Here is a 26823-nt window from a genome sequence, read left to right on the forward strand (position 1 = left end):
GGTTACTCGACCTTTGTCTTTCAGCGAGGGAGGGAGGGAGGAAGGGCTCCTCCTGTCCACCATCTGGCACATAATGGATGGAGGCCGGCAAGAATGCATGCCGGCATCCATCACAAAATGCCCCACTGACCACTGAGTTTTGAAATTGATTAGTTTACATTGGGTACAAACGATTGACACCCGGAGACTCTCCCAGCCTCACTGCGGTGCGTTCTCGATGGAAGGCAGAAGGCAGCTCCTTCGTGGAAGCAAGCGCGTGTGGACCTGCCGAAACGCTCGCTTTCCACACCGACATCTTGCCGGAAGAAGCGCGCCAAGTGGCAACTTCCGGGTCCGCGCAGGATCATGGACGCGTCCAGTCCAGCGTCAGCGTGGCCGCTCAGCTCATCGTGGCAATCTACCTCCGGCACTTCCGTGGTTCGACGGCCGAGTGCAGTGAGGCCACGGGCCGACGGGCGCAGTTGGTGGCACACCAACGCTGACATGTGTGGCACGACGCACAACCGGCGCGGTGGCGTGGTCGCGTTAGTGGCGATGGGGGAGGCGGTAGCGGTTCCACTGACGTGTCCAAGGTGGAGAGAGAGGCGAGACGAAGTTAATGATGCAGGTGAATTGGATCGAGGCGGACGGTAGGGGGACTGCAACTATTAACTATTAAGGGGTCACAATGCTGCAAAACAAGTTTCACCTGGCTTGATGGATAAATTGATGTTTGGTCACCTATAATTCTAGTTATTCTAGACCTTAAACTGTTGAGAACCGTCTAAACAATACTTAGACGGTTTCGAAGGTGGTTTTACTGACGTGACATATTAAAAAGTTTATATAACCCCTCACATATCTAGAGTTGACTGCTTAACCCCCTTAACTATAAAATGTGATATTATAGTCCTTAAAGTAACTCCGCCTATGTTGTCTCAACATAGCAGGTCTTAAGCCCTGGTAAAGAAGGATGGTTGTGATAGGCGTGGCGAGCCAACGTTAAAACTAGCCATTCTAATGAAGATGAAACCCGAAAGAAAACCGTTGGGGCGTAACCCTCTTAGCGGCGCGCCATATCGGAACCCGGGTATGGTGTTAAATGGGCAAGGGCCGGGTCGGCACCCCCTTGGTGACGTGTAACACCCTTGGTGTTACGCCTTAATCAAAACACTAAACCATATCATGAGCATCATGTTTATGTATTATTGCATGTGGTAAATGAGAAATTAAATTTTATTGCACTAATTCTCGAATTGAGCTCTAATTTATTCCTTGTCCAAATACTCTCCAGCACAACTCATCTCACTATTGTCATCCTGATCCAACTCCATCTCTCGCTATTTCATCTCCTTCTTGATCCTCGGAGCATGCCTCAGCACACTCGTAGAGCAAGCCCGCATAGCACGTTTGCAGTATCCTTCACCGGCATGTTTCGCCACAGTGTCATTACTTCGCCGTGTCATGAATGGCGAGTTAGGCAGCAGCCTCTAGCGTGTTGCACGCGCTCTTCAGCAAACGAAGATGACCGACCGCAGCAGCTCGTAGAATTGGTGTGTCATCCATTATTCTTGACCCCCACTAATGTACCCAAATAACATTCACTAGGATCCACCAGGTCATCAAGTCCAACAAGCGTCATGAAGTCCAAGTTGTCTTTCCAGCGTCATCTCTCTCCACGTGAGAGCTCCATAGCCACAAAGTCAAATGATAAATTATTATCATTCACTAATTATTAGCATACCACTTGACAAGATTTATATCTCCATCAATCTCGCGATGCGCCACTGTCATCTCTCGTTGTTCTAATTACCCCGCCTTTACTTCGCTTGCTAATCACCTTGCTAAATTATCAGTGCACGCACCCTTTCCTCACGCCATCACTGTAGACATATGAAAGCAACTGCGATACATTCTCTGCTGTTCTCCGCCATTTAATCCCTTGACCTACATGAAGGCACCAGCACCTTTCCCTCTCATAATCATGGAAAGTCTATTCCACTGCCCTTCCAGCACGTCATGGAGCTGTAGCAATGTGTAACCCCGTAGAAAGCGCTGCAGCGTCAGAGAAAGTACTGTAGCAGCACAGAAATCACTATTCGCCCGTGGAAAACACTGTTCACGCGTGGAAACACTATAGCTCCGCAGAAAACACTGTTTATCCGCAGCATCACGTCGTTCCCGCGGCGCTTTATTACCTTTAAGCAAGCTAGTTAGCCACTAACCTTACGACGCGTCGCTGTCGCGCCTTTGCTTCTCCATTCCTGCGTCTCCTGTCTTTAAAAGGACACGCCAAGCCGCCGAGCCATCCCGCTCCGCTGCTCACTTGTTTCTTTCTCTCAAATCAAGTTCTTCTGTTCTTGCCCGAGAGAGCTGCGTCTATCGATTTCTCCCCGAGCTATAATCAGCTGAGATAGCTAGTCTGCAATTGATCTTCTCATTCTCTAATATTTCCTTGACCTGTGGTCTCCTCCCCCATTAATTCCTTGACCGACATGAATGAACCAGCGCCACCGCCTAGCACGTTTCGTCCAAAGCACACTCCAGTCCTGATGTGCTCGTAAGTCCAAGACCACTCAAAGTCCATCATTGAATTAATTCTCTCATGACCAAAGACCACACCACCGCACACGGCACGGAGCCAGAGGACAACCCTGCCAACTTGTTTCGTGTTTCCAGACTACCTAGCTTGTCATGACCACCCACAACTAGTGCTATATATGATTCTGCTCCGCTCCACGCAAGGCAAGCAATTGCTAAGCTCCCTGGTGTCTCTCCTCTTACATTGCCTCCGCACATCGATCACCGTATGCGGCACTTCATTCAATTCCGAGGTAGCTAGCCTACAAGAATTCCTTCATCCTCCTTCTCTATTATTTTCTTGACCCACGGTCTCATCTAGTATTTCTAGACCCACAGTCATGTGCAAGTCAACAAGTCCAATAGCATGATTATCCTTCTCCAATAATATCATTTTCTTCAACTCTAGAGCTCAATTGAATTTATTTATTTATTGTGAAATAAATTTTGTTAGATTCCTAAATTCATGATCTATCTGTTAGTGTAATTAGTTCGTATAGTTCAGTGATACCTTTAGGATTACTTTATTATTTCAAGATGCGTATTATTATTATGGTTATTTAGAGAATGAATTTTTATGATGCATTGGTAGAAGTGCTAGCCCTAGAATTCTTTTACAGTAGGTTCATTGTATTATTATGTGCTCACTGTAATTTTTGTGGCCTTAGAATATGTTGATAAATATGATAGCTAGTGCACCTTGTTTTATCATATATATAGTAAATTGATATCAGCAATAAGGATGCCTTTAGTTGCTAAGATAATACATGAAATGTTTCATGCCTGTTTAGTAGGAATAATAGGTAACTTTGCGTATTAGTCATTAGAGTTAGCTTAGTAACTTGGTAGATGTATTCTTATTTTAAGAGTTGCTGTTGCTGTATTACTAAGCATTGCATCATCATCACTGCATGCATATAGAGAACGCGCCACTGGAGATCGTGACCTTCGACGAGCAGGAGTACGACGAAGTCGTCGAAGAGTACGAGGAGGAGATCCTCGTACAGGAGGACGTTCCGGAGCCGCCCGTCACTGACTTTGCTGACACCGTGCCCGCTGAAGGCAAGCCCCGGTGCATAACCCTTATTTTGAATCATAACTGAATATATATCTATGATGTGCATTTACGTTACAGACATTTTATAGAAACTACATGCATAAATATATCTACCTATGAGTCCTACTAGTACAGGTCAAGTAGCTGCTATGCTCAGGATATCGGTAGCGTGAGTAACCTGCCGTTACTCGCAAATAGGTGATAAATATGATCACTCATGATAAAATGGTGGAAAGGAAAATGGTGACCGAGCAGGAATATGGTTGGGTTTTGGTGGGTGTAAAGGGTTGTGTCCTGCGGCCAACAAGGCATAGCTCGGTTACATTTTTTCCCTGTCCGTGTCGATTAAGGACCGGTCGTTGCATAAGGCATCGTGGGCAAGTCATAGATTTATTGTCCCGAGCGCATACTTGGGTATGGGCGCAGGGAAGACTTGTTGCTCTCTTGTCGTGGATCCGGCTCTTTCCGGACCGACTGATGGGAAGACGAGGTGGTGGAGGTCCTTGCACCACACTGAATCCGGGACTCAGGATGTGGGGCTTGGAGTCCAAGTTTGGATGGGGACCTAGACACCCGGGACAGGAGAGTAATGGGTTAGTCCTGCTTGTGCCTGGGGTACAAGCGGGGCGTGTGTCTTCGGGGCACCCAGCTGGGCACATTGATTCGTGAATCACCGGACGATTCAGTACGGCTTGTCTCGTGTTTAGCACCGTAGTAAGAAATGAAAGTGAAAGGAGAAGAAATGAAACTAATTGCTCAACTCTTGCTTGAAAGTAGAACATGTGCTTATATAGACTGGCTAGATGATAACTTAATACGGCTGATAATAATAATACATAACTAAGGACTCACTATTAGTATTGCTTTCTGTCAAAAGAAACCAGCAAACCATATAGCTTATCATATTCCTTAGAGTCGGGAAATTATTCCCACTAGTCGGATAAGTCTTGCGAGTACATTGTGTACTCATGGTTTATTTACCCCTGTTGCAGGTGATGCATGAGAAGTACCTTTGTGTGGAGGATTCTTCTGGTGGGCTCAGACAGAATCCTCGCTCCTAACGCTAGATGTTTATTTAGATTCCGCTGTTTATCATTTTGCACTCTGATATTTGGTATTGTAATAATGTACTTTTAAGAAACTCTGATGTATGAAATGGATAAGTATTGTAACTCGTTCTCATTATTGGATCCTTGGGAAAAATGTGGATCTTTTGGGTTCTCCCTTGGGGTGTGCCCGACGGATACCGCCCGCTATAGCTTGCTTTCGGGGTGCTTAGTGTCTGGTGGAAGACGAGCATCTCCGTAAGTGTGCTATTTTGGGTGGTTCTGCCACATGACGTGCCTTGTCGCGATCTGGGCATGGTGTCAAGTGAGCAAGGATTGGGTCATCGTTTCCTTAGTGACGTGCTACATCGGCGTCCGGGTGTAGTGAAAAATGAGCAAGGGTTCTCACATCTGAATCGATGGATGCGAAGGGTAAGGAAGCTAGTCGAACCAACTAGGATCCATTTAGGTAGTTGGAATATAGGGTCGTTTACAGGTAAGTTAAGAGAATTAGTTGATATCACGACTAGGAGGCATGTAAATATATTATGCGTTCAAGAGACTAAATGGAAGGGTCAGAAGATGAAGGGGGTGGACAATACATGTTTTCCTTTGGTACACAGGGATAGTCGCGAATAGAAATGGAGTAGGAGCTTTGATTGATAAGAGCCTCAAAAATGGTGTTGTGGGAGTGAGAAGGCTAGGAGATATGATTATCTTAGTCAAGCTTGTCGTTGGTGATATAGTCTTAAACGTAATTAGTGCGTATGCCCTCAAATAGGCCTTGACGAGAGTGCTAAGAGACAGTTCTAGAAAGACTTAGATGGTCTGATTAGAGCTGTACCTAGTAGTGAGAAGCTTTTTATAGGAGGAGATCTTAATGGGCATGTAGGTACTACAAGCGTAGGTTTCAAGGCAGTTCATGTAGGTTTTGGGTATGGTAGTAGGAATCAAGAGGGGGAGAAAGTTCTGGACTTTGTGGTAGCTTTTAACTTGATGATAGCCAACACTTTCTTCAGAAAGAGATAATCTCATCTAGTGACCTTCAGTAGCAGACGACACTCTAGCCAGATTGACTTTATCCTCGCAAGAAGAAAGGACAAACGAGCATGCTTGGGTTGCAAGGTGATACCAGGGAAGTGTGTTATTTCTCAACATAAGCTTTTGGTGGCAGACCTTCGTTTTTAGGTGCGTGCCCGTAGGGATAAACAAGCTAAGATTGAAAGAACAAAGTGGTGGAAACTGAAAGGGGAGACGTAAGAGATATTTAGGGAAAGGGTTATCAAAGAGGGCTCTTGGAAGGAAGAAGAGTACATAAACAACATGTGGGAGAAGATGGCAACCAACATTTGGAAGGTGTCCTTAGAGGTGTGTGGAGTAACCAAAGAAAGTGGAGGCGAGGCTAAAGATACTTGGTGGTGGAACGAGGAAGTCCAAAGGGCTATTAAGGAGAAGAAAGAATGCTATAGACACTTGCACCATGATAGGAGTGTGGACAACATAGAGAAGTACAAGGTGGCAAAGAAGACTACAAAGTGTTCTGTAAGTGTGGCAAAGGGTAGAGCGTACGGGGATCTTTACCAACATTTGAGTACGAAGGAAGAAGAGAACATTTATAGGATGACTAGGGTTCGTGAGAGAAAGACAATAGACTTCAACCAAGTTAAGTGCATTAAGGATGAAAGGGAGCATCTCTTGGTGAAGGAGGATGAGATCCGACATCGATGACAAGAGTATTTTGACGAATTATTCAATGGTGAGAATACGGACACAACCTTTCAGTTGGATGACTCTTTTGATGACACCAATAGGCGCTTTGTGCGGAGAATCCAAGAATTTAAAGTCAGAGAGGTGTTGAAAAGGATAAAAAGAGGTAAGGCGATGGGACCGGATGGTATCCCAATCGAGGTGTGGAGATGCCTCGGGGACATAGCTATAGTATGGCTAATCAAGCTGTTCAACCATATTTTTTTATCGAACAAGATGCCTGACGAGTGGAGAAGTATATTGGTACCGATCTACAAGAATAAATAGGATATTAAAAGTTGTAATAATTACCAGGGAATTAAGTTGATGGGCCATACTATGAAGATATGGGAGAGAGTTATCGAGCATCGGTTGAGATCAATAACGCGGGTCTCTATGAACCAATTTGGTTTCATGTCCGAAAGGTCAACCATGGAAGCCATTTTCTTAATAAGACAAGTTATGGAGCGGTATAGGGAGAAGAAGAAGGACTTACACATAGTTTTTATTGACTTGGAGAAGGCTTATGATAAAGGCAACGTATCAGGTGCAAACCAACTAATTTGTGCAAACTTGAAAACTACAAATGAGAACCACTAGATGTTGATCCAATGAATGGGGTGAGAGGTGGGATTTTTTTGCGCTTAAGCCCCCCACCCGCCGTCCTTTTTTTTGCGCTTAAGCCCCCTCACCCCATCTATTAGATCAGCATCCAGTGGTCCTGATTGGTAGTTTCCAAGTTTACACAGGTTGGTTGGTTTACACATGATATGTTGCCTATGAGAAAATACCAAGAAATGTTATGTGGTGAGCTTTGAACAAACATAAAGTCCCAACGAAGTACGTCGGGCTCATTAAGGACATGTACAATAATGCTATGACTAGTGTTCAAACAAGTGATGGAGACACGGATGACTTCCCGATTAGGATAGGACTACATCAAAGGTCAGCTTTGAGCCTTTATGTTTGCCTTAGTGATGGATGAGGTCACAAGGGACATACAAGGGGACATCTCTTGGTGTATGCTTTTCGCGGACGATGTAGTGCTAGTTGATAAAAGCCGGACAGAAGTGAATCAGAAACTGGAGTTATGACGGGAGACTTTGGAGTCCAAAGGTTTTAGACTCAGTAGAACTAAAACTGAGTATATGTGATGTGACTTCGGCACTACTACTCGGGAGGAGGAATATATTAGTTTGGAAGGTCAAGTAGTGCCTAGGAAGGATACCTTTCAATATTTAGGATCAATGCTACAGAGAGACGGGGATATTGATGAAGATGTTAGCCATATAATCAAAGCAGGGTGGATGAAGTGGCGCCAAGCATCTGATGTCCTATGTGACAAAAGGGTACCACAGAAGCTAAAAAGCAAATTTTATTGGACGATGATTAGACCTGCTATGTTGTATGGTGCAGAATGTTGACCTACAAAAAGACGACATGTTCAACAGATAAGTGTCATGGAAATGCATATGTTGCGTTGGATTTGCGGTCATACAAGAAGGGATCGAGTTCGGAACGATGATATGTGATATATTAGGGGTAGCACCAATTGAAGAAAAAGCTTGTTCAATACCGGTTGAGATGGTTTGGACATGTCCAACGGAGACCTCTAGAGGCACCGGTGCATAGTGAAATCCTAAGCCAGGATAGTAACGTAAAGAGAGGCAGAGGAAGACCGAAGTTGACTTGGGTAGAGGCAATAAAATGTGACTTGAAAGGATGGAATATACCCAAAGACTTAGCCTTAGATAGGAGTGCTTGGAAAATAACTATTCACATGTCTGAACTTTGATTGCTTCTGCTGGGTTTCAACTTTGGCCTACCCCAACTTGTTTGGGACTTAAAGGCTTTGTTGTTGTTGTTGTTGTTGTTGTTGTTGTTGTTCTATAGTCCTTAAAGTATCTATTAATGTTAAAACAACCCCCTAATGATCCTATAGGGATGTTTGAATATCGTATCCCGCCATACTCCTAAGTACCCATGCTTGGACATAGATCCATCTATTGCCACCACCTCCCTACTCTTTCTAGGCTGACCTACCACCCAACGAGCAGACATCTTGTCTCCTGCTCCACATCTCGGAACTCGTCAATAGCATTGAGCTCAACCACCACGCTACACCATCGTCAAACGGCCCCTCCCACATCCTCCATCTAGTTGTCCTTTAGTTTTCTAGGTAGCCATAGCAAGAGAAAATGAGAGGGGACAAGGATGTGAGAGGGATCGGATGACAAGGATGTAGGCATGGCATGAGTTCAATGCCCTCGAGGAGTGTCATGAGGTGGAGCATGAGACGGTGTGGTGCTCATCGGGCAGGTGGAGCAAGCCTAGAAAGAGCAAGGATAGGAAGGCAGCCGATATACTTGTGTGTAAGCATGGGTGTTTAGGCCAGTGTAGTGGGATACGGTGTCCAAACGATCCAGACCATCCGGTGGGTTATTCGACCATTGTTGGACGCGTACAATATCAGGTTTTATAGCTAGGGATATATAATCAACCCTTGTTATGTTAGGGGTTGTGTAAAATATGCCACGTCAGCAAAACTGCTTTCAAACAAGGCTTATAGAGTTATTTAGATGGTTTTCAATATTTTAAGGGATATAATATATAATTTTAGAGGTGAGAAGTTAGAGTAGACCACTACTAATAAGTTGGGGACTTTTCCTTAAAAGAAATTACCCGCCATCTTCACAACTTAGCCATTGTCCTCATAAGTTTGTGATGCGACGCATCAGCATAGTAGAACTTACCTTAGGCCTTGTTTAGTTCCACTCCAACTTCCAAAAAGTTGCTACAGTACCTGTCACATCGGATGTTTGCGGCCCGTGCATGGAGCATTAAATGTAGACGAAAAGAAAAACTAATTGCACAGTTTGGTGGGAAATTGCGAGACGAACGTTTTGAGCCTAATTAGTTCATGTTTGAACACTATTTGCTAAATAAAAACGAACGTGCTACAGTAGCCCCAAAATCCAAATTACTCCAACTAAACAAGGCCTTACACGCAAACATGAACAGCCTACTTTTGTCGTGGTGTCAGTGTCAGACCGCTTGGGTCCGTCTTCGGTCTTCCTGCTACAAAGTCTCAAGTCAACACTGATTGTTCCCCTCTGGCGTTTAAAGCTTCAGCTTCATGTGGAGGAAGGAACCGGTGAGTTCCTTTGTTACACCTCATCTTGTCCACTCATCTATGATTTGTTGTGAGTGGTGGCTTCTGCAGTTCTGCTTTGCGAGGAGGAACTGTTACACCTGATCTTGTCCAATACACTAGCAAGAAACAGCTAGCAGTTGCACACCCATTCAGTCAGTAGCATCAGCTAGAAAAGCAAAACAAGTAGGAGTCCTATGCCTCCGTAGTCCGTCTGCTGCTTCTTTGTTTTTCTTTGCAAGTGGTGTATATTTGAGTATTCTAAGTTTCTTACACATGTTCGAGAAGCTCAGGTGGGAATTGAGAAGCTGCAATTTTTGACCAAGAATCCATGTCTAGGATGTCTGATAATACCAAGTTCGTCCTTTGGTTGCTGCTGTTGAGCGGCTTGTCCTCATGTTTTGGTTCTGATCTTGATGTCCAATGCCTAAAGACTATACAACAGTCAGTGATTGATCCCAACGGCAGACTAAAATCTTGGATTTTTTACGACAGCACCAATGGCTTCATATGCTCATTTACGGGCGTGCAACGCTGGCACGCTGTTGAGAATAGGGTTCTCGCTTTGCGTCTTAGTAACTTGGGTCTTCAAGGCCAATTTCCTCAAGGTCTTCAGAATTGCTCAAGCATGGACATCTTGGACCTGTCACGTAACAATTTTTCTAGAGAAATCCCTTCAGACATTGCACGCTAGCTGCCATTTCTAACAAGTCTGGACCTCTCATACAATAGCTTTTCAGGGGAAATCCCACTTGCTGTCTCAAATATGTCATACCTGAACACACTCAATCTTCAGCGCAACCGACTCAGCGGTGAAATTCCATGGGAATTTAGTTTTCTTAATCGATTATCAGAGTTCAATGTTGCAGACAACCATTTGTCTGGGCCTATTCCATTCCCTACAAAATTTCCGGCATAGAGCTTTGCTGGTAACCGAGGGCTTTGTGGTGAACCGTTGTCGACCAAATGTGACGCTAGAAGCCGCAGGATGAATGATGAGTCCAGTATTGGCGCGGCTGCTGGTTTTGTGGTAGGATTCGTGGTGGCCTTCTGATAGATTGATCTATCATCTCAAACTGGACCCAATAGCTTAGTTGGGCTTTTGATCCATGCTCTGATCGGGGGCGCCCAGACCACTATGGCTGGAGGGCCCCTGTCACACTGCGTAATAAATAGAGGTGGGGACCAGTGGCTCAAGTCATGAGGTTCGTCTGAGCCAAGCTCCCCACCGATAAACCCTAAACCCGATCTAGTGAGGGGTGTAGTCAGTGACGGGAAGCACCTCCACCACAGCACTGCGCCGCCTTCGGACTACGTCACCGGACTCCACAGCCTTCACCGCCGATCGCCACCGCGCATCACCGACGCCGTCTTCACCGACCGTCGCTGCCCTAGCGCAGACACCGATTCTATGGCGGACGCGAGCGGATCCTCCTCAGCGGTGTCAGGTTCGACACGATCTTCTACTCCACCCCTCTCTGTCTCTCTCGTTACACTAGTAGATGTTCTAGGGCTCATGTTTCCATTCAACAGCTAGTACCCGGATAGATCTAGGCTCCTAGTGATCCTATAAGTCTCAACAATGATATTAGAGCCAGGTTTCTAGGGTTTTAGATCTAAAACGAGTGAACAATTAAACACAGAGTAGATCCGTTCGGATCTGAGAAAAGAATAGAGGGTCACCGAACCCTAACCCTCGAAACAAACTCGGGGAAGAAGAGAAAAGCGAAACCCTAACTCCAACTAAACCCTAATCCCCAAATCGGGCTAATCCGAGAAGAACGAACAACATCCAAACGGAGAAAAAGGAGGGAAAAGGGGAAGAGCTAGCAAGGCGGCTTACCTAACGAAACCCTAACCCTAACTCACAACGAGAAATGGAAAAGAGTGAACGAACAAGGGTCAGGGGCTCCTACCTAGGGTTCGCCCGCTCCGTCTCCACCGCCGGCCATCGCATTGGACGCTGCGCGGGAAGTCAGCCCTAGCCGTCGGGGCGGGAGGGGCGCCGCCGTGCGATCTCTGCCTCAGGCTCGGGCCAAAGGGTGCCACCGTGGTGCCGCTCGATGGTGCAACGCGCGGCTTCAGCCGCACGCGCGCGCCGGCGAGGGGTGCCACGGCGGAGCCGCCATCCCCTACATTGCGTCCACTGCGCTCCGTCGCTCGCGGGGCTAAGAAAAGAAAGGAAAAGGAGGAAGGGGAGCCAGACTTGGTCCAGTGGCAGTCTTCCTCACCGGCGCCGACAGCCACCGTGGTCGCCGCCGCTGCCGCCGCTCGGCAAGAGAGAGTAGAAGGGAGAGCGGCGAAGACAGAGAGTGCAAAGAAAAGAATGGGCTAGGGTTTCAGGGGCGACCGTGGCCGGGGTTTTTTTATCCTACGAAAATGCCGCTCGGCCGTTGGATCGGCGCAGACGATGCAGATTGATCGGGCCAGCGATCGGCCCAGGCGGGCGCGTGTGGCCACGTGGTTTTGGCGGCCTAGGCCCAGGTTGCGGCCTGGGAAGCACAGCGCGCGCAAGCAGAGAGGGCCAGGCTGTTTTGCGGGCTGGGCTGAAAATAGTGTTCATTTTGAATCAGTTTTTTGTTTTTTCTTTTTCCAGTAAATATGTATTTCCTAGAAAATGAATAAATGGCTTAAAGAAAATAGAAAAGAGAAATTTCTTGTGGGTAAAATTCACTAAATTGAGATTATTTTGAAAATGGATATGTTTTTAGTTGATTATAATATTGTTATTATTCTGACCAACGTTCATTAATGGCAATATTATGATGTTATTTATGAGTTTTGTCATGCATTAATTCTATTTTCTGCCCAATGGTGATGTAGAATTAGTGTAGAGGATAATTGTATGTTTTAATTTTAACCAACGTTGGAACTAAGACATGTAATTGTTATTATTATGTTCTCACTCTATATGAATTGTGTTTTTAGGCGGATACAACTTGATGGGTTATATCAAAGAGATCCTCACTCTCAAAGATGATAACTACACGGAGTGGAAGAAAAAGATTGACCTAGCCTTCATCTTGGCTGAGGTGGACTGGGTAATCACCTCACCGTGTCCCACTGAGCCTGTGACACCAGTGAGGGAGACAAATGAGGTTGATGCCGCTTGGGCAATAAGAGAGGGATTTTGCATCCTAAAGGATGTCCTATGACCTTGAGCATAGGAAGTGGGTCACTACCAACAAGAAATGTATGGTTGTGATAAAGAACACAATTGAGCCTGCAATTGTGTGCTCAATCCTAGAGTGTGACACCGTCACCGAGTACCTCGATAGAATAAAGAGTCAGTTCACTGGCTCTTCAAAGACATATTGATGAGTACAGGTCCGATCTTCCGAGAGGTAGCCGGTAAGTTCGATTTGTGGAGATTTCGACGTTGGCGATCCGGCTTCAAATCAGACGCGATTCGAACCCTGCAACCGTTACACCACTGCTCCGTTGGTTATCAACCAAGCACAACTTGATTGACCTCGCCAAGAAGGCTTTTCCTGCAAGCGAATCGAAGAGCACAAGCAAGAAGGTAAAACACGCAATCTGATATTGCAAATATGAATGACGCGAATATCAATAGAGGGTTCTAGAACTCGGTTCCAAAGGACTAATCGACACAGTGGAGGAGATCAAGAATGGGGGCTCTGGATCACTGTAAAAGGATTTGTCACCACAGTTACAATGAACGATTCAGTTTCTCGATGGAAAACTAAACTCTAAACAAAACCCAATTGTGTAGCAGTGGCGACGGCTGTGTTTATAGTCTAAGACTCGACCTAGAGTTGGGGACGGTCAGGGGTTGGGCGCCCACAACTTGGGCTTAAGGCCCGACACGATACATGGCCAAGTTGGCCCAAATAGGTGACGCAGCACCTTGCCGTGGTCACACAGAATGATCCACGGACCTTCTGGAGCTAGGACTAGATCCAAAACGACGGCGTCGTCGTCCCCTTTCCAACGCATCCAAGAACGGCCCGTTTCGATGTTGTATGAGAAAGTTATGACCGAAACAGTGACGACGTGTCTGCTGAATCCGAGGGCAACGTGGCAGCTGAGTTGGGAACGAATTGCAACTTGGGGAAGACCATGGCGTCGGTGTGTCCAGCATGGCGATGTCCTCATCACATATGCTACCCAGCTAATAAAGCAGTCGGTGACAGAGAGGTGCTCATGAAATAGTGGCATAAGAGAGCACATACTAAGGATGAGCAATTTGACATCAAGCTAAAACCAATGGATCTGGCTCTCAAGGAAGAGTTTCTTATCCATCTGATTTTTACTTCCTTATCAAAGGAATTTAACACTTTTGTTGTCAACTACAACATACAGCCCAAGAAGTGGGACTTAGAGAGGCTCATGGCTATGTGTGTGCAAGAGGAGAGAATGAAAGCTGCCAATGGTGGCACTATCAATTATGTGAAAGACAACAAGAAAAAGAATAATAATGCTAACTGCTCCTCAAAGTCAAAGGGAAAGGGTCCCATGCTGCATTAGCCTCAACAGAACAAGTTCACAGTAGAGAAAGACCAGTGTCTCTATTGCAAGAAGACAGGATATTATAAGAAAGATTGTCCTGATTACTTAAAGATGATCATGGCAAAGAAAGGTGAGAATATTATTACGTTCATAAATGAATCCTTGTATGTACAGTATTCAAAATCTACTTGGTGGATTGACTCAGGTGTAACTGTTCATGTTGCTAATTCCTTATAGGCATTCTGTTCGACGAGGACTAAGCAAAGAAGAGAAAGACATTAAAGTTGCAAATGGAGTTTGAGCAGATGTTGAAGCCGTTGGCGATCTTTCTCTAGAGCTTGCTGATGGCTTTACACTTTTACTTAGAGATGCTCTTTATGTTCCCTCTTTACAGAGAAACTTGATTAGTGTTTCATGCTTGGACAATGATGGATATGATTGCCATTTTGGAAATGGAAAATGTAAGATAACATTTAATGATGCATGTGTTGGTCTTGCTATCTTACAAAATAAGCTTTATTTGATATCACTACGTGATGATGTGATTGTTGTATGAGATGATGGGAATGTTGCGTGCGATAATGAGAATGTATCCTCGTCTGCGGATGTAAACAGAAAACGAAAGAGAGCTCACGATGCGTTATAGAAATTATGGCACTGTCGTTTAGACCATATTTTGAGAGGGAGAATAGAAAGACTAGTTAAGAATGATATTCTTCCTCCATTAGAGTTCTTAGATTTAGAACAATGCAGAGAATGCATAAAAGGAATGTATGTAAAGAAAATTAAGAAAAATGTCTAACAAAGCGCAGGAATTTTACAGATTATTCACATAGACATCTGTGGTTCATTTCCTATAAAGAGTGTGGATGGTTATAATTTATTCATAACATTCAGAGATGATTACTCCCGTTATGGCTACATTTATCCAATCAAAGAAAGAACATAAGCATTGGATAAATTTAAGATATTTAAGGTAGAATTTGAAAACCAACATAATTTAAAGATTAAGATAGTCAGGTCCGACCATGGGGGGAGTACTACGGTCGGCATATCCCATATAGCCAAGTTCCTAGACCTTTTGCAAGGTTCTTACAGGAGAATGGTATAGTAGCCCAGTATTCTACACCAGGCGAACCTCAACAGAATGGAGTAGCTAAAAGACGCAATCATATCCTGATGGATATGGTGTGCAGTATGATTAGTTACTCCACCTTACCATTGAGCCTGTGGATGGAGACGTTAAAAACCACCATTCATATTCTCAATAGAGTACCAAGTAAGTCGGTGCCCAAAACATCGTATGAGTTGTGGATAGGAAGAGTACCATCACTAAACCACTTACGTGTGGGGGGAGTCCTGCTGAGGCTAAAGTATTTAACCCAAACATTGGGAAGCTAGATTCTAAAACAGTAAGTTGCCATTTCATTGGCTACCCAGAAAAGTCAAAAGGTTTTCATTTCTACTGTCCAGACAGGCATACAAAGTTTGTGAAAACGAGACACGTTGTCTTCCTAGAGGATGAAATGATCAGGGGGAGCATGGTAGTTCAAGAAATTGACCTTGAAGTGAAGCGGGTGTATGCGCCCACTCCAATGATTTATGAGCCATTTTTCTCAATACCTGTTGTCGCTACACCGATAGTGTAAGATACTGTGGTGCCAGCACCTGTTGTTATTCCGCCTGTGGCAACAATGAATGATGATGAGGAATCTGTTCTTCAGGATCCTATAGAACCTATTGCCACACATGAGGGGAAGCAACAACAGCCTCAAACAGAAGATGTGCCAAATATGGAGGCCCCTAGAAGGTCTCAAAGAGTTAGAAATCAGCTATTCCTGCTGACTATAAAGTATACAACACTAAGGAATGCCAATAAAATTTGGGACATGGAAATAATTCCCAAAGGATCCAAAACAGTAGGTTGTAAATGGGTCTACAAAATAAAACTTGACTCTCAAGGAAATATAGAGAGATATAAAGCATGACTTGTGACAAAAAGCTTTATACAAAGAGAAGGGATTGATTACAATAAGACCTTTTCTCCAGTCTCATGTAAGGATTCCTTCAGAATCATAATGGCATTAGTGGCACATTACAATTTAGAATTACATCAGATGGATGTAAAGACAACATTTCTCAACGGGGACTTAGAGGAAAGTGTTTACATGGCACAACCGAAAGGTTTTGTCATGGAAGGAAAAAACGAATAGGATGCCGCCTAAAGAAATCCATTTATGGATTAAAACAAGCTTCAAGACAGTGGTACTTGAAGTTTGATCAGACAATAAGGAATTTTGGGTTTAAAGAGAATGTAGAGGACAATTGTGTCTATACAAAGTTTAAGAATGGAAAGTTTATCTTCCTTGTCCTGTGTGTGGATGATATCTTACTTGCTAGTAGTGATGTCAGTCTACTACTGGAGACAAAGAAGTTTTTGTCCTCAAAATTTGATATGAAAGATCTTAGTGAAGCTTCGTTCGTTCTAGGGATCGAGATTCACCGAGATAGAAGTAAATGGGTATTAGGACTATCACAAACAGCATACATAGAAAAAATCTTAAAGAAATTCAATATGCACAAATGTAGTCCCTCACATGCTCCTATAGTCAAGGACGACAGATATGGGGATTTTCAATGCCTCAGGAACCAATATGAGATCGATCAAATGAAAGCGGTTCCATATGCTTCAGCTGTCGGAAGCTTGCAATATGCTCAAGTATGTACGCGCCCTGACTTGACATTTATTATCGGGTTACTTGGCAGATTCCAGAGCAATCCTGGAACAGAACACTAGATATTAGTAAAGAAAGTCTTGCGTTATTTGCAAGGAACGAAAGGCCTCATGATGACGTATAGAAGATCTGATTCACTCCATATAGTGGGATATTCAGATTCTCATTATGCGGGAGATGATAGAAAATCCACGTCTGGATATGTATTCACTCTCGCAAGAGAAGCTATTTCATGGAAAAGCTCAAAGCAAACCGTCACTACATCGTCCACAATGTATGCCGAGTTTGTAGCGTGTTATGAGGCAACGGGGCAGATGAATTGGCTAAAAAAGTTCATATCCGGTTTGAAGGTGGTTGACAACATCTATAGACCACTTAAGTTATACTGATCCAGTAGTACAGTATGCTCACAATAATAAGTCAAGTGGTGCTGCCAAACACATTGACATAAAATATTATGTTGTGAAAGATAAAGTCCAGGATCAAGTCATAAGTCTTGAGCATATAAGTACCGAAAAGATGCTCGCAGATCCACTTACAAAAGACTTACCACCCAACGTGTTTAGAGAACATGTAGCCGGCATGGGTTTAAGGGAAAGCCTATAATTCCTGGATAAAAGAAGGCCCAAAAGTTTAGTATCTATTTTAGAACAGAGTGGTGCGTTATAGCTGTTAAATCTATCGGCAATTGACCGTGACGTTGAAACATGCTCTATGCGCTAATCTATAATGGAATGAACAAAAGTAAATGATATGAAATTGAAAGATGGTAGGAGATCAAGGGGGAGATTGTTAGATTGATCTCTAATTCTAAACTAGGCCCAATGGTCCAGTTGGGCCATTGATTCGCGCACTGATCGGGGGCGCCCAGCCCACTATGGCTAGAGGGCCCCTGTCACACTGCGTAATAAATAGAGGTGGGGGCCGGCGGCTCAAGTCACGAGGTTCGTCTGAGCCGAGCTCCCCACCGACAAACCCTAAACTCGATCTAGTGAGGGGCGCAGCCAATGATGGGAAGCACCTCCACCACAGCACTGCGCCGCATCCGGACTGTGTCACCGGACTCCACTGCCATCATCGCCGGTCGCCACCGCGCATCACCGACGCCGTCTTCACCTACCGTCGCTGCCCTAGCGCAGACACCGATTCTATGGCGGACGCGAGCGGATCCTCCTCAGCGGTGTCAGGTTCGACACGATCTTCTACTCCACCCCTCTCTGTCTCTCTCGTTACACTAGTAGATGTTCTAGGGCTCATGTTTCCATTCAACAGCTAGTACCCGGCTAGATCTAGGCTCCTAGTGATCTAGAACTAGTATTACAATTGAAGTGCTTATTTGGCCTCTGGAGGTTGATGTCAGACAAAAGTTTCAGAGCAAGCAAGCGAATCATATGCGGACGGCGTAGGGATGGAACCGCTGGCAAAAGACAAACAAGCGAGGGAAGTAGAAGGTGTTGGGACTTAAACTTTTGAAGGCCCTTCGTTTTCACTAAAGTTATCTACACAGCAACTTAGCAAATGATGGGTTCTGTTTGTAATGCACATTTCAGCATTGTAATTTGTAAGGCTTGCAAAACGCCTTCTTGAACAACTCTATCACAGTTCATCTCTAAGTGTTTGGTAAAAAAAGATTCCTACAAGTTATTATTATTTAGAGAGATGCTCCTAGAAATTATTGGAAGCCAAAATAGACACCTTCTAAAAACTCACTTTTCTTTGTTCTAAATCTAAAAAGATTATATATATATATATATATATATATATATATATATATATATATATATATATATATATATATATATGACGAGGCTAAAATGCATCTGGGTGCATTCTGTGAAGCGAGTGCACCCGACACGCGAGCGCGAGCGGCGAGACGCGCGGAGCGCGGCGAGCGGCGAGCGCGAGGTAAGTCTATGCTCCTGCATGCAAAACTAAATTGAGATAACCAACTACGTGATGCCACCTAGCAGCTCAACCCACCCACCAGGAAGCATGCATGCAGGGATTCTTTTGTTGATTCCAAACAAAAAATACGATATCTTCTAAACTATATATCCGATTTTAGTTCTGTTTGAAGTAGGTTGTTAAAAAAAGTATGCTTAACAAAACGAGATCCATGAAGGTTGTATTTGATGAAGTTTTTTTTCAAATACGTAATTGCAATATGTTGTACTATGAGATGCAAGCACTTCTACAACACAATTGCAACTTGGCTGTAGCGTATTTAGCACTGGTTGCAATGAAGGCTGTATTTGATGAAGTTTTTTTCAAATACGTAATTGCAATATATTGTACTATGAGTTGCAAGCACTTCTACAACACAATTACAACTTAGCTGTAGCGTATTTAGCACTGGTTGCAATGAATGCTGTATTTGATGAAAAGTTTTTTTTCAAATACGTAATTGCAATATGTTGTACTATGAGTTGCAAGCACTTCTACAACACAATTGCAACTTGGTTGTAGCGTATTTAGCACTGGTTGCAATGAAGGTTGTATTTGATGAAGTTTTTTTTTCAAATACGTATTTGCAATATGTTGTACTATGACTTCTATGAGTTGCAAGCACTTCTACAACACAATTATAACTTGGCTGTAGCGTATTTAGCACTGGTTGCAACTAATTATAATCTAGTAGTTGCAACTAGGTGGTAGACAGAGTTACAATTGGTAGTATATTGACATGCAACTCGTTTAAAGGATAAAAAATATATCCATATTGGATCTAGTTTTGCTCAGAATATATTTTTTTAAGTCGGATGCAGCAAACGGTTTGTCACTCGGGGTTACAGTTTAGGAGAAAATTTGTTTTAAAGATTCGAACCAATAAAAAATTCCATGCATGCATGTATTCGCTTAGGTGCGCTGGTTGCTCCCGCCGGTCTGGGTGCATTCTATATACAGGATGTACTCAGGTATATTATAGCAAAACAGTATATATATATAGCTTGCACAGCTCAACGGCAATGCCTAGCACGACGTTGTGCACTTGTGCCTGTGCGCGCCTAGCCTGCACCTAGGGCATGTTTGGTTCTATGCGTGGAAAACTTGCTTGGGCCAGGCAGTGTCGCTAGGTAGGGTTGAGATCGTCTGCCTGGCCAAGAGCTCTATCGGTGTTTTGAGTTACCGACCAGTAAATTTTTAGTATTACACGTCTGGTTCGGATGGTGTGCTCAGAGGACACGAGGTTTATACTGGTTCGGACAGAAAGTCCCTAGGTCCAGTTCGTCGTCGCTGCTCGTGTTTCTGAGAGTTTATAGTAGGAGTTACAAACGGGCGAGAGAGGAAAAGGATCCCAAGTCTCTGATGTGTGCTTGTGCTGCTAAGGCGTGTAAGGTATGTGTGCATAGCCGTATCGAGTCGTATACAGCCGTGCTCTTTATGGGACGTCCTGCTTCCCCTTTTATAGTCCAAAGGGAAGGGCAGGTTACAGAGAAGAAGAGAGAGAAAGAAAAGTCAAGGAGAAGAATGCCTCTAGGACCGTTCGGCCCTTTCTTCCCCTTTATGCGGGCCCCACCGACACTGTAGATGGTGACAAGGACGGCTCCACGCCGGACGTCTGTTCGCCGCTGATGCCACGCCCTGGCATTGTCAGCGGGTCGTGGCGTCCCATTCCGTCTCAGCGGACGACATGGCGAATCAGCGTGCTGGTCAGCGGCCGTACAGGGAGTAGTCGGCATAGTGACCACGCGTTCATCACTGTTGGTGATATGAATTTCCTGGAGTGACATGTCGCGGGCACGGGTCATAATGAGATGTGCCTGCCCCCTACACGGTGCCACAAGTTTGACCTTGGGTCATACTTTTCTGACCCGTAGTGGTTGACGGTGGTATGGGCTTCCGTCGAGAGCCGCACCTGAGGGGTCGGGCGAGGCGGAGCTCCCGACCCAGAGGCTGGGTGAGACGGAGCCCCCGACCCAAAGGCCGGACGAGGCGGAGCCCCCCAACCCAGAGGTCGGGCGAGGCGGAGCCTCCCCCAGTGGTCGGGCGAGGCAGGGCCCCTGACCCAGAGGCCGAGCGAGGCGGAGCCCGTCCCCAGTGGTCGGGCAAGCTAGAGCTCGTGCACCAGCAGTCGGTCGAGGCGGAACCTGCGCACGTGGGGTCGATTGGAGCTGTAGTCGCGCACTTGACTACTTGGGTGAACCAATATCAATGACCATTAACTTCTCCTCTTCGGATACCTTGCTATTGGTCCCTGACAAGCTGCTTGCGGGGGCAGTAACCAAACAGACCCCTACTGACGTCTACCGCACCCTTCTCTTACCCGGATCTTTCTCTATCTAAAAAATAAATATAAAAATATAAAAAATACTAAATGCTAAATAAATATTATTAGATTAGTCATTGAATGTATTTTTATAGTGCATTTTATTTATAGAGACATAAAAGCGTTTAGAATTTTAGATAAAATTAGTTAATTAAACAAAAAAATGGATGAAAGAGTATAGCCGTTATTTTGAATTTATCAGCACAAGCTACTAGACGCGCCTGTTACTATCTTGACATGAACTCTGACCAACGCAGCCGCCATGCCGGAGAGCGGAGACTGACTCTTGATCTTGACTTGACGCGGGTTCTACCCGTTCCACCGTATGCCGTCTTGGAGAGGGAATCGTCATTTTTTAGAAAAAGAAAATAATTCCAACATTTGCGACTGGAGAGGAAATCGTATCTCCAGAAAACGTTAATTCTGATGACAATGTATTTTACTGCTTCCTTCTATATTTTCTTGCGAATAATATATACTAAATTTTATATTCTTAATAATATATACCCGTGAAGTTAATACTTTACAAGTTCAAGTTCAAGCACTATTCTGCATCAAACTATTTATTTTTCTCACATAAAAAATGTTATAAATAGATTCAGACCATGTCCTTATAGTTTTTTTTAAACTCTTGATATGTATTTCAAGAAAAGAAATCCATGAGTTAACAATATAAAACCGTATCACTTAAATATCCGTCCCAAATAAATCAGCTTCTAGAGTCGTACTAAGTTAATTTTTAATTTTGACCAGATTTATATAAAAGACACTGATATTTAAAACATCAAATTAGTATCATCACCATGGAATATATTTTATAGTGTGTTTATTTGACATCGTCATAGCTATAGGTTTGTTTCTTTCTATAAGTTCAGTCTAATTTTAAAAATTTTGACTTAAGACAACTCTAATAGTTGATTTATTCGGGACCGAGGTGGTATATGTTGGTCAAAGCAAGAGCATAAAAAAGGTGCTAATAATTGATTCAACACTTAGAAGCATTTTTAGGCTAGTTCATCAACATGAACCCTACTTCATTTTTTTATCCTAAGTTGTTTTAAGTTGTTTAGGTGATCAAGCAACATTTGGTTACATCACCAAACATCACCACAAAAGGGTTGCATGGAATTAAAGAATCACATGATCAAACAAATGCATCAACTTAAAGTTATGCTTATGCTTATGTGATGCACATGAAAGAGACATGATTAGCACTACTCATGCACTATTTAAGAGAGTTAACATTTAAGCAAAACAATTTTGCCTCTTTTTCAAAGAAAGACCGTGGAGCAGAGCTCTCCAGTATAATCAACCCTAGACTAAAATTCGCTTCCATGGGAAATCGAACCTAGGACCGGAGCAATACTATAGAACCATCTAGCCAACTCACCTTGTCACCACTGCAAGATTTTAGACTAGAGCCCATGATCACCACTTGATATATACTAAATTAATTTTTAATTTTGAACAAAATTATATAAAAGGACATTAATATTTAAGACATTAAATTGATATCATTAGATATGACATGTAATGTATTTTATAGTGTGCTTATTTGGTGTCATAATTATTGACGTGATTCTTTCTATATGCTTGGTTAATTTTAAAGAATTTGACTTAAGATAACTCTAATATTTGATTTATTTGGGAACGGAGGAACCCATTTAACTGGCGTGATGGGCTTCATTTCTGATACCAAGACATGTATTAACTCAGCATCAATAATCACCGCATGTCATGCATGGAAGTAATTACTGTACGGCATGCGAGAGAAAAAAGGGTGTTTCTTTTTACTACTTCACGCCATGAAACTGTTAATAGCCATGCATGCACCTCTTTGTTTTTTTTTTTTTCGAACATCACTCCTTAGACTTTAATCATTAAGATTGGGTCCAGTAGAGTCGCGAACCACCAAATCATTTACAAAACTAGGGAGGGGGATCAAACCAAAAATGTTTTTGATCCGGGTCCCAACCAAAGCTTAAACGAGCTAACTCGTGAGCACATTTACTAGAAGATTTAGGAACATGTAAAACTTGTACCGAAACAAAACATAATCTAATCAAATCCCTTGCTTCTCTGTACAAGACAGAAGCAGGACATAAATCCATCTCGTCCAATTGCAGGGTCTTCACTGTAATCATTGAGTCCCTTCAAAATCAGTCTAGGAATGCCTTGATTGGATGCCGCCTGTAGAGCAGCCACACCTGCCTGGGCTTCTATGCATTTGACATCATGCACCGCTTTATTTTTTACTACTTCGAGTAATTAATTGACTCCCCATCTGCAGTCCGCCTCCTATTATGGCCAAAATGAAAAACCGGTGTACGCCAGTTAATGGGAAAGGAGGGAGTAGTATATATTTGAGGCCTTGTTTAAATCTAGATGTAAAGTTTTGGGGTGTCACATTGGCTTATATCGGAGTGTTATATAGAAGCGTTCGAATAGTAATAATAAAACAAATTACAGAAGTCTTCAGTACTTCGCGAGACGAATTTATTAAGCCTAATTAATCCGCCATTACCACATGTACTGTAGTTTTACTGTAGCATCACATTGTCCACCCGTGGACCAATTAGGCTTAAAAGATTCGTCTCGCAAATTAGACGCAGTTTGTGCAATTAGTTATTTTTAGTCTATATTTCATACTCCATGCATGTATCTAAACATCCGATGGAATATAGACTAAACTTTAGGGGGGTTGGACGCAGGGACTAAAGTTTAAGAGGTGTCTCATCGAATGTCACATGTGATGTCACATGAGGTGTTCGGATACTAATAAAAAAATAAATTACAGAATCCGTCAGCAATCCGTGAGACGAATTTATTAAGCCTAATTAATCCATCATTAACATATGTCACTGTAGCACCACATTGTCAAATCATAGACTAATTAGCCTTAAAAATTCGTCTCGTAAATTAATCTCAATCTATGTATTTAGTTTTGTAATTAATCTATATTTAATACTATATCTCAAACATCCGATGAACCAAACAGAAGGCCTGAGTCTTGCGCTACAAGTAGGAGAAATTATTAATTTAGCTTTCCATCAATTTCCGTGCTTGTCAACTTCTTTCTCCAATGCACTTCTCTGACCCATTCTTACCTTGCAAACGCTACGAAGTTTGGTAGAAGCAGACCGGCAATAGACTAGACAGAGAAAATAGGTGGCATGGTTTACTTATCCATGATGAAAACAATATGAGTCCAGGCACCGGATGGTGTGAGTGTGTTGTGTAGAGTACAGATACTACAACTTATACGCTATGAGTCCAGGCTCAAAAAAAAAAAAAGAACAAATTTCAGAATCAGTTGCTTTTGTTATTTGTTTGTATACGGTTTTATATTCATGTTTAAAATCCTACTTCTTGGTCCCACCCTACACGAGATACATACAATACAACACGCGCGTTTTCTAAGATTTACTCAAAAAAGAGTTGATAAAACTAAAGTGCTATTGTGCTAAACACACTATATAATGGACGGGAACGATACGACTAGCCGGCTGTGAGATCACTAGCTGCAAGCTTGTAACTCCAACACTCTGAATACACCATTGCAGGCTCGTTCTAAGCTGTGGCCTTTGGTTACATGATGATGAACCTCATGATCATCTGGATACTGCTCCTAAGCGGCTTATCCTCGTGTTCTGGTACCGCCAGTGACGTCCTGTGCTTGCAGAGCCTGAAACAATCACTGGGCGATCCTAACGGCGCGCTCTACTCATGGGAGTTCTCCAACGACACCGAAGGATACATATGCCAGTTCACCGGCGTTGCATGCTGGCATCCATCTGAAAGCAGAGTCCTGTCCTTGTACCTCGGCAACATGGGGCTTGAAGGTTTGTTCCCTCAAGGCGTTCAAAACTGCAGTAGCATGGTGTCACTGGACCTGTCAAGCAACAGCCTCTCAGGACCCCTCCCCGGAGACATCGCCAGGCAGTTGCCGTTCATCACATCTCTCAACCTCTCGCACAACAGCTTCTCAGGTGGTACAAATTAACTAACCTCTGTTTCCAAACTTTTTGTTCCTATATAAAAATGCAAATGATAAGCACATGGGATTGTATTGTTCTCTAACGCACGGAAGCATCTCAGGCGAAATCCCAAGCGGCGTCGGAAACCTGTCATATCTGTACCAGCTGAGCCTTGAGCACAACAGGTTCACCGGACGGCTCCCGGAGACTATGGACGATCGTCTTTCACGGTTAGCTTTGCTGAATGTTGCGGATAACTCGTTGTCAGGTCCCATCCCGGGCTCTCTCCAGAAGTTCTCAGCCGAAGACTTCGCCGGCAACGACGGACTCTGCGGGGCGCCGCTGGGCAAGTGCAAGAGGCAGTTCCATGTGCGGATACATCTCAGGCTGCGTAGGGTCAACGACGCATCCAGCGTCGGCGGCGCGGTGGGATTCGTCGTGGGCTTCGTGGTGGCTTTCTACTTCCCGCAATGGTTTCTGTTCTGTGGGAGTCTCCGCCGCTACATCTTCCCTGTGTGCGCCTGACATGATAGTGCTAGTAACCAAACGTGATACATTATGCATATATCCTTATGAATGAATGTTTATTCAATATAAAGATTGGGCTGCGTATCCATAATTTATACATATAATAGCCTTTTTTATAAAATAGAAATATTCAGCCTTTGCATCCGTATCCAGCTAATTCTTAAAAGATTTCTATCTCAAACGCTTGTTTCTGAGAGAAGACGTCCAAGGCGACAACTCCACCACTTTACTTGCCAAACATATTTTATTCCCTTGTGTTCTTATGCTGTAGCAGCGTCTAAAACCGTAGACAGTATGAACCCCTGAATATAGCCTGCATAAAAGAAGTATCTTTTTTTTTCAAAAATGATGTATGACGCCCCTTGAATATAACCTGAATAAAAGAAGTACTCCCTCTGTTTTAAATTTTAAGACGTTTTGACTTTTCTAAGGATATGCCGACCAAAAAAATATTGTACAATTCGATAAAACCATATGTGACTATTAAGTTGAAAACAATCACAAATTACAATATGCATAGTTCAAACACCATGCTGATAGTTTTAAATATAAGCATAAAAGAGAGTAAGAGACTTACAATACTACTTATGTGACTATTTTAGCTGACGCTTTCTAAGTGACATCAATATCTCAATTATATCATCTTTCGTCTACTTCAAAGAAAATATCCCGTTTAATGAATGTGACTAGATTGTATTAAATTATTGATCGATCTTGATCATCTCTGATGCGCTCCAATCTTGCTGCATGAGGGATGAGCCGATGATGTTAGCAATGAAAGTAGACATAATTTTTCTACATGAAAAAAGAAGAGAAAAGAGCAAAGCTTGAATCTCACCTTGTTGGTTCAGATCATTAGGCATTGTGCGTTAGTCGTGCACGCGCAGCCAGCAAGCAACGGCGAATCCTCGATCTCTCGATCACAATTAGTCGCGTGCTTGCAGCTTGGGCGCCTAGAGGATTGAAGAACCGAGACGGCGGGCCGGCGAGACTCCGGTAGTCCATAGCTCCGAAATTGCTTTAGATGAACAGGCCCAGCCCTAGGGGGTGCAAGAGGAGCGGCTGAACTGGGCCCTTGAGGCCAGGGGGCCCAACCCTTAGTATATTAGTAGGTATAGTATATACTAGTATACACAACCCAAAAGACAAAGAAGCAAACAGGCCTAGCGTTGAGACGTGAGTTTGATTCAGCTTCCGCACAAGGCGACATCGTGCGCGTGCCCTTGCGATGCAGCCGCGCGGCCGCGACTTGCCGACATCTTGCCTTCCTGCGCGAGGCCGAGGCTG

The 26823-nt window shown here is 43.7% G+C and overlaps 1 protein-coding gene and 1 pseudogene across 1 annotated transcript; both read left to right on the forward strand.

Annotated features, from left to right (window-relative positions):
* The first annotated feature begins 9899 nt into the window (after window positions 1-9899).
* Window positions 9900-10652, forward strand: LOC136456974 (probably inactive leucine-rich repeat receptor-like protein kinase At5g48380; annotated as a pseudogene).
* Window positions 10653-24624: 13972 nt separating this feature from the next.
* Window positions 24625-25573, forward strand: LOC136459624 (probably inactive leucine-rich repeat receptor-like protein kinase At5g48380). Its single transcript, XM_066459461.1, has 2 exons — window positions 24625-25020; window positions 25130-25573. Exons 1-2 carry the CDS (start codon window positions 24627-24629, stop codon window positions 25531-25533), a joined length of 798 nt encoding a protein of 265 aa, XP_066315558.1. The 5' UTR covers window positions 24625-24626; the 3' UTR covers window positions 25534-25573.
* The last annotated feature ends 1250 nt before the right edge of the window (window positions 25574-26823 follow it).

The sequence above is a fragment of the Miscanthus floridulus genome, chromosome 6, assembly GCF_019320115.1.
Source record: "Miscanthus floridulus cultivar M001 chromosome 6, ASM1932011v1, whole genome shotgun sequence".
In the NCBI taxonomy this organism is placed as follows: Eukaryota; Viridiplantae; Streptophyta; class Magnoliopsida; order Poales; family Poaceae; genus Miscanthus; species Miscanthus floridulus.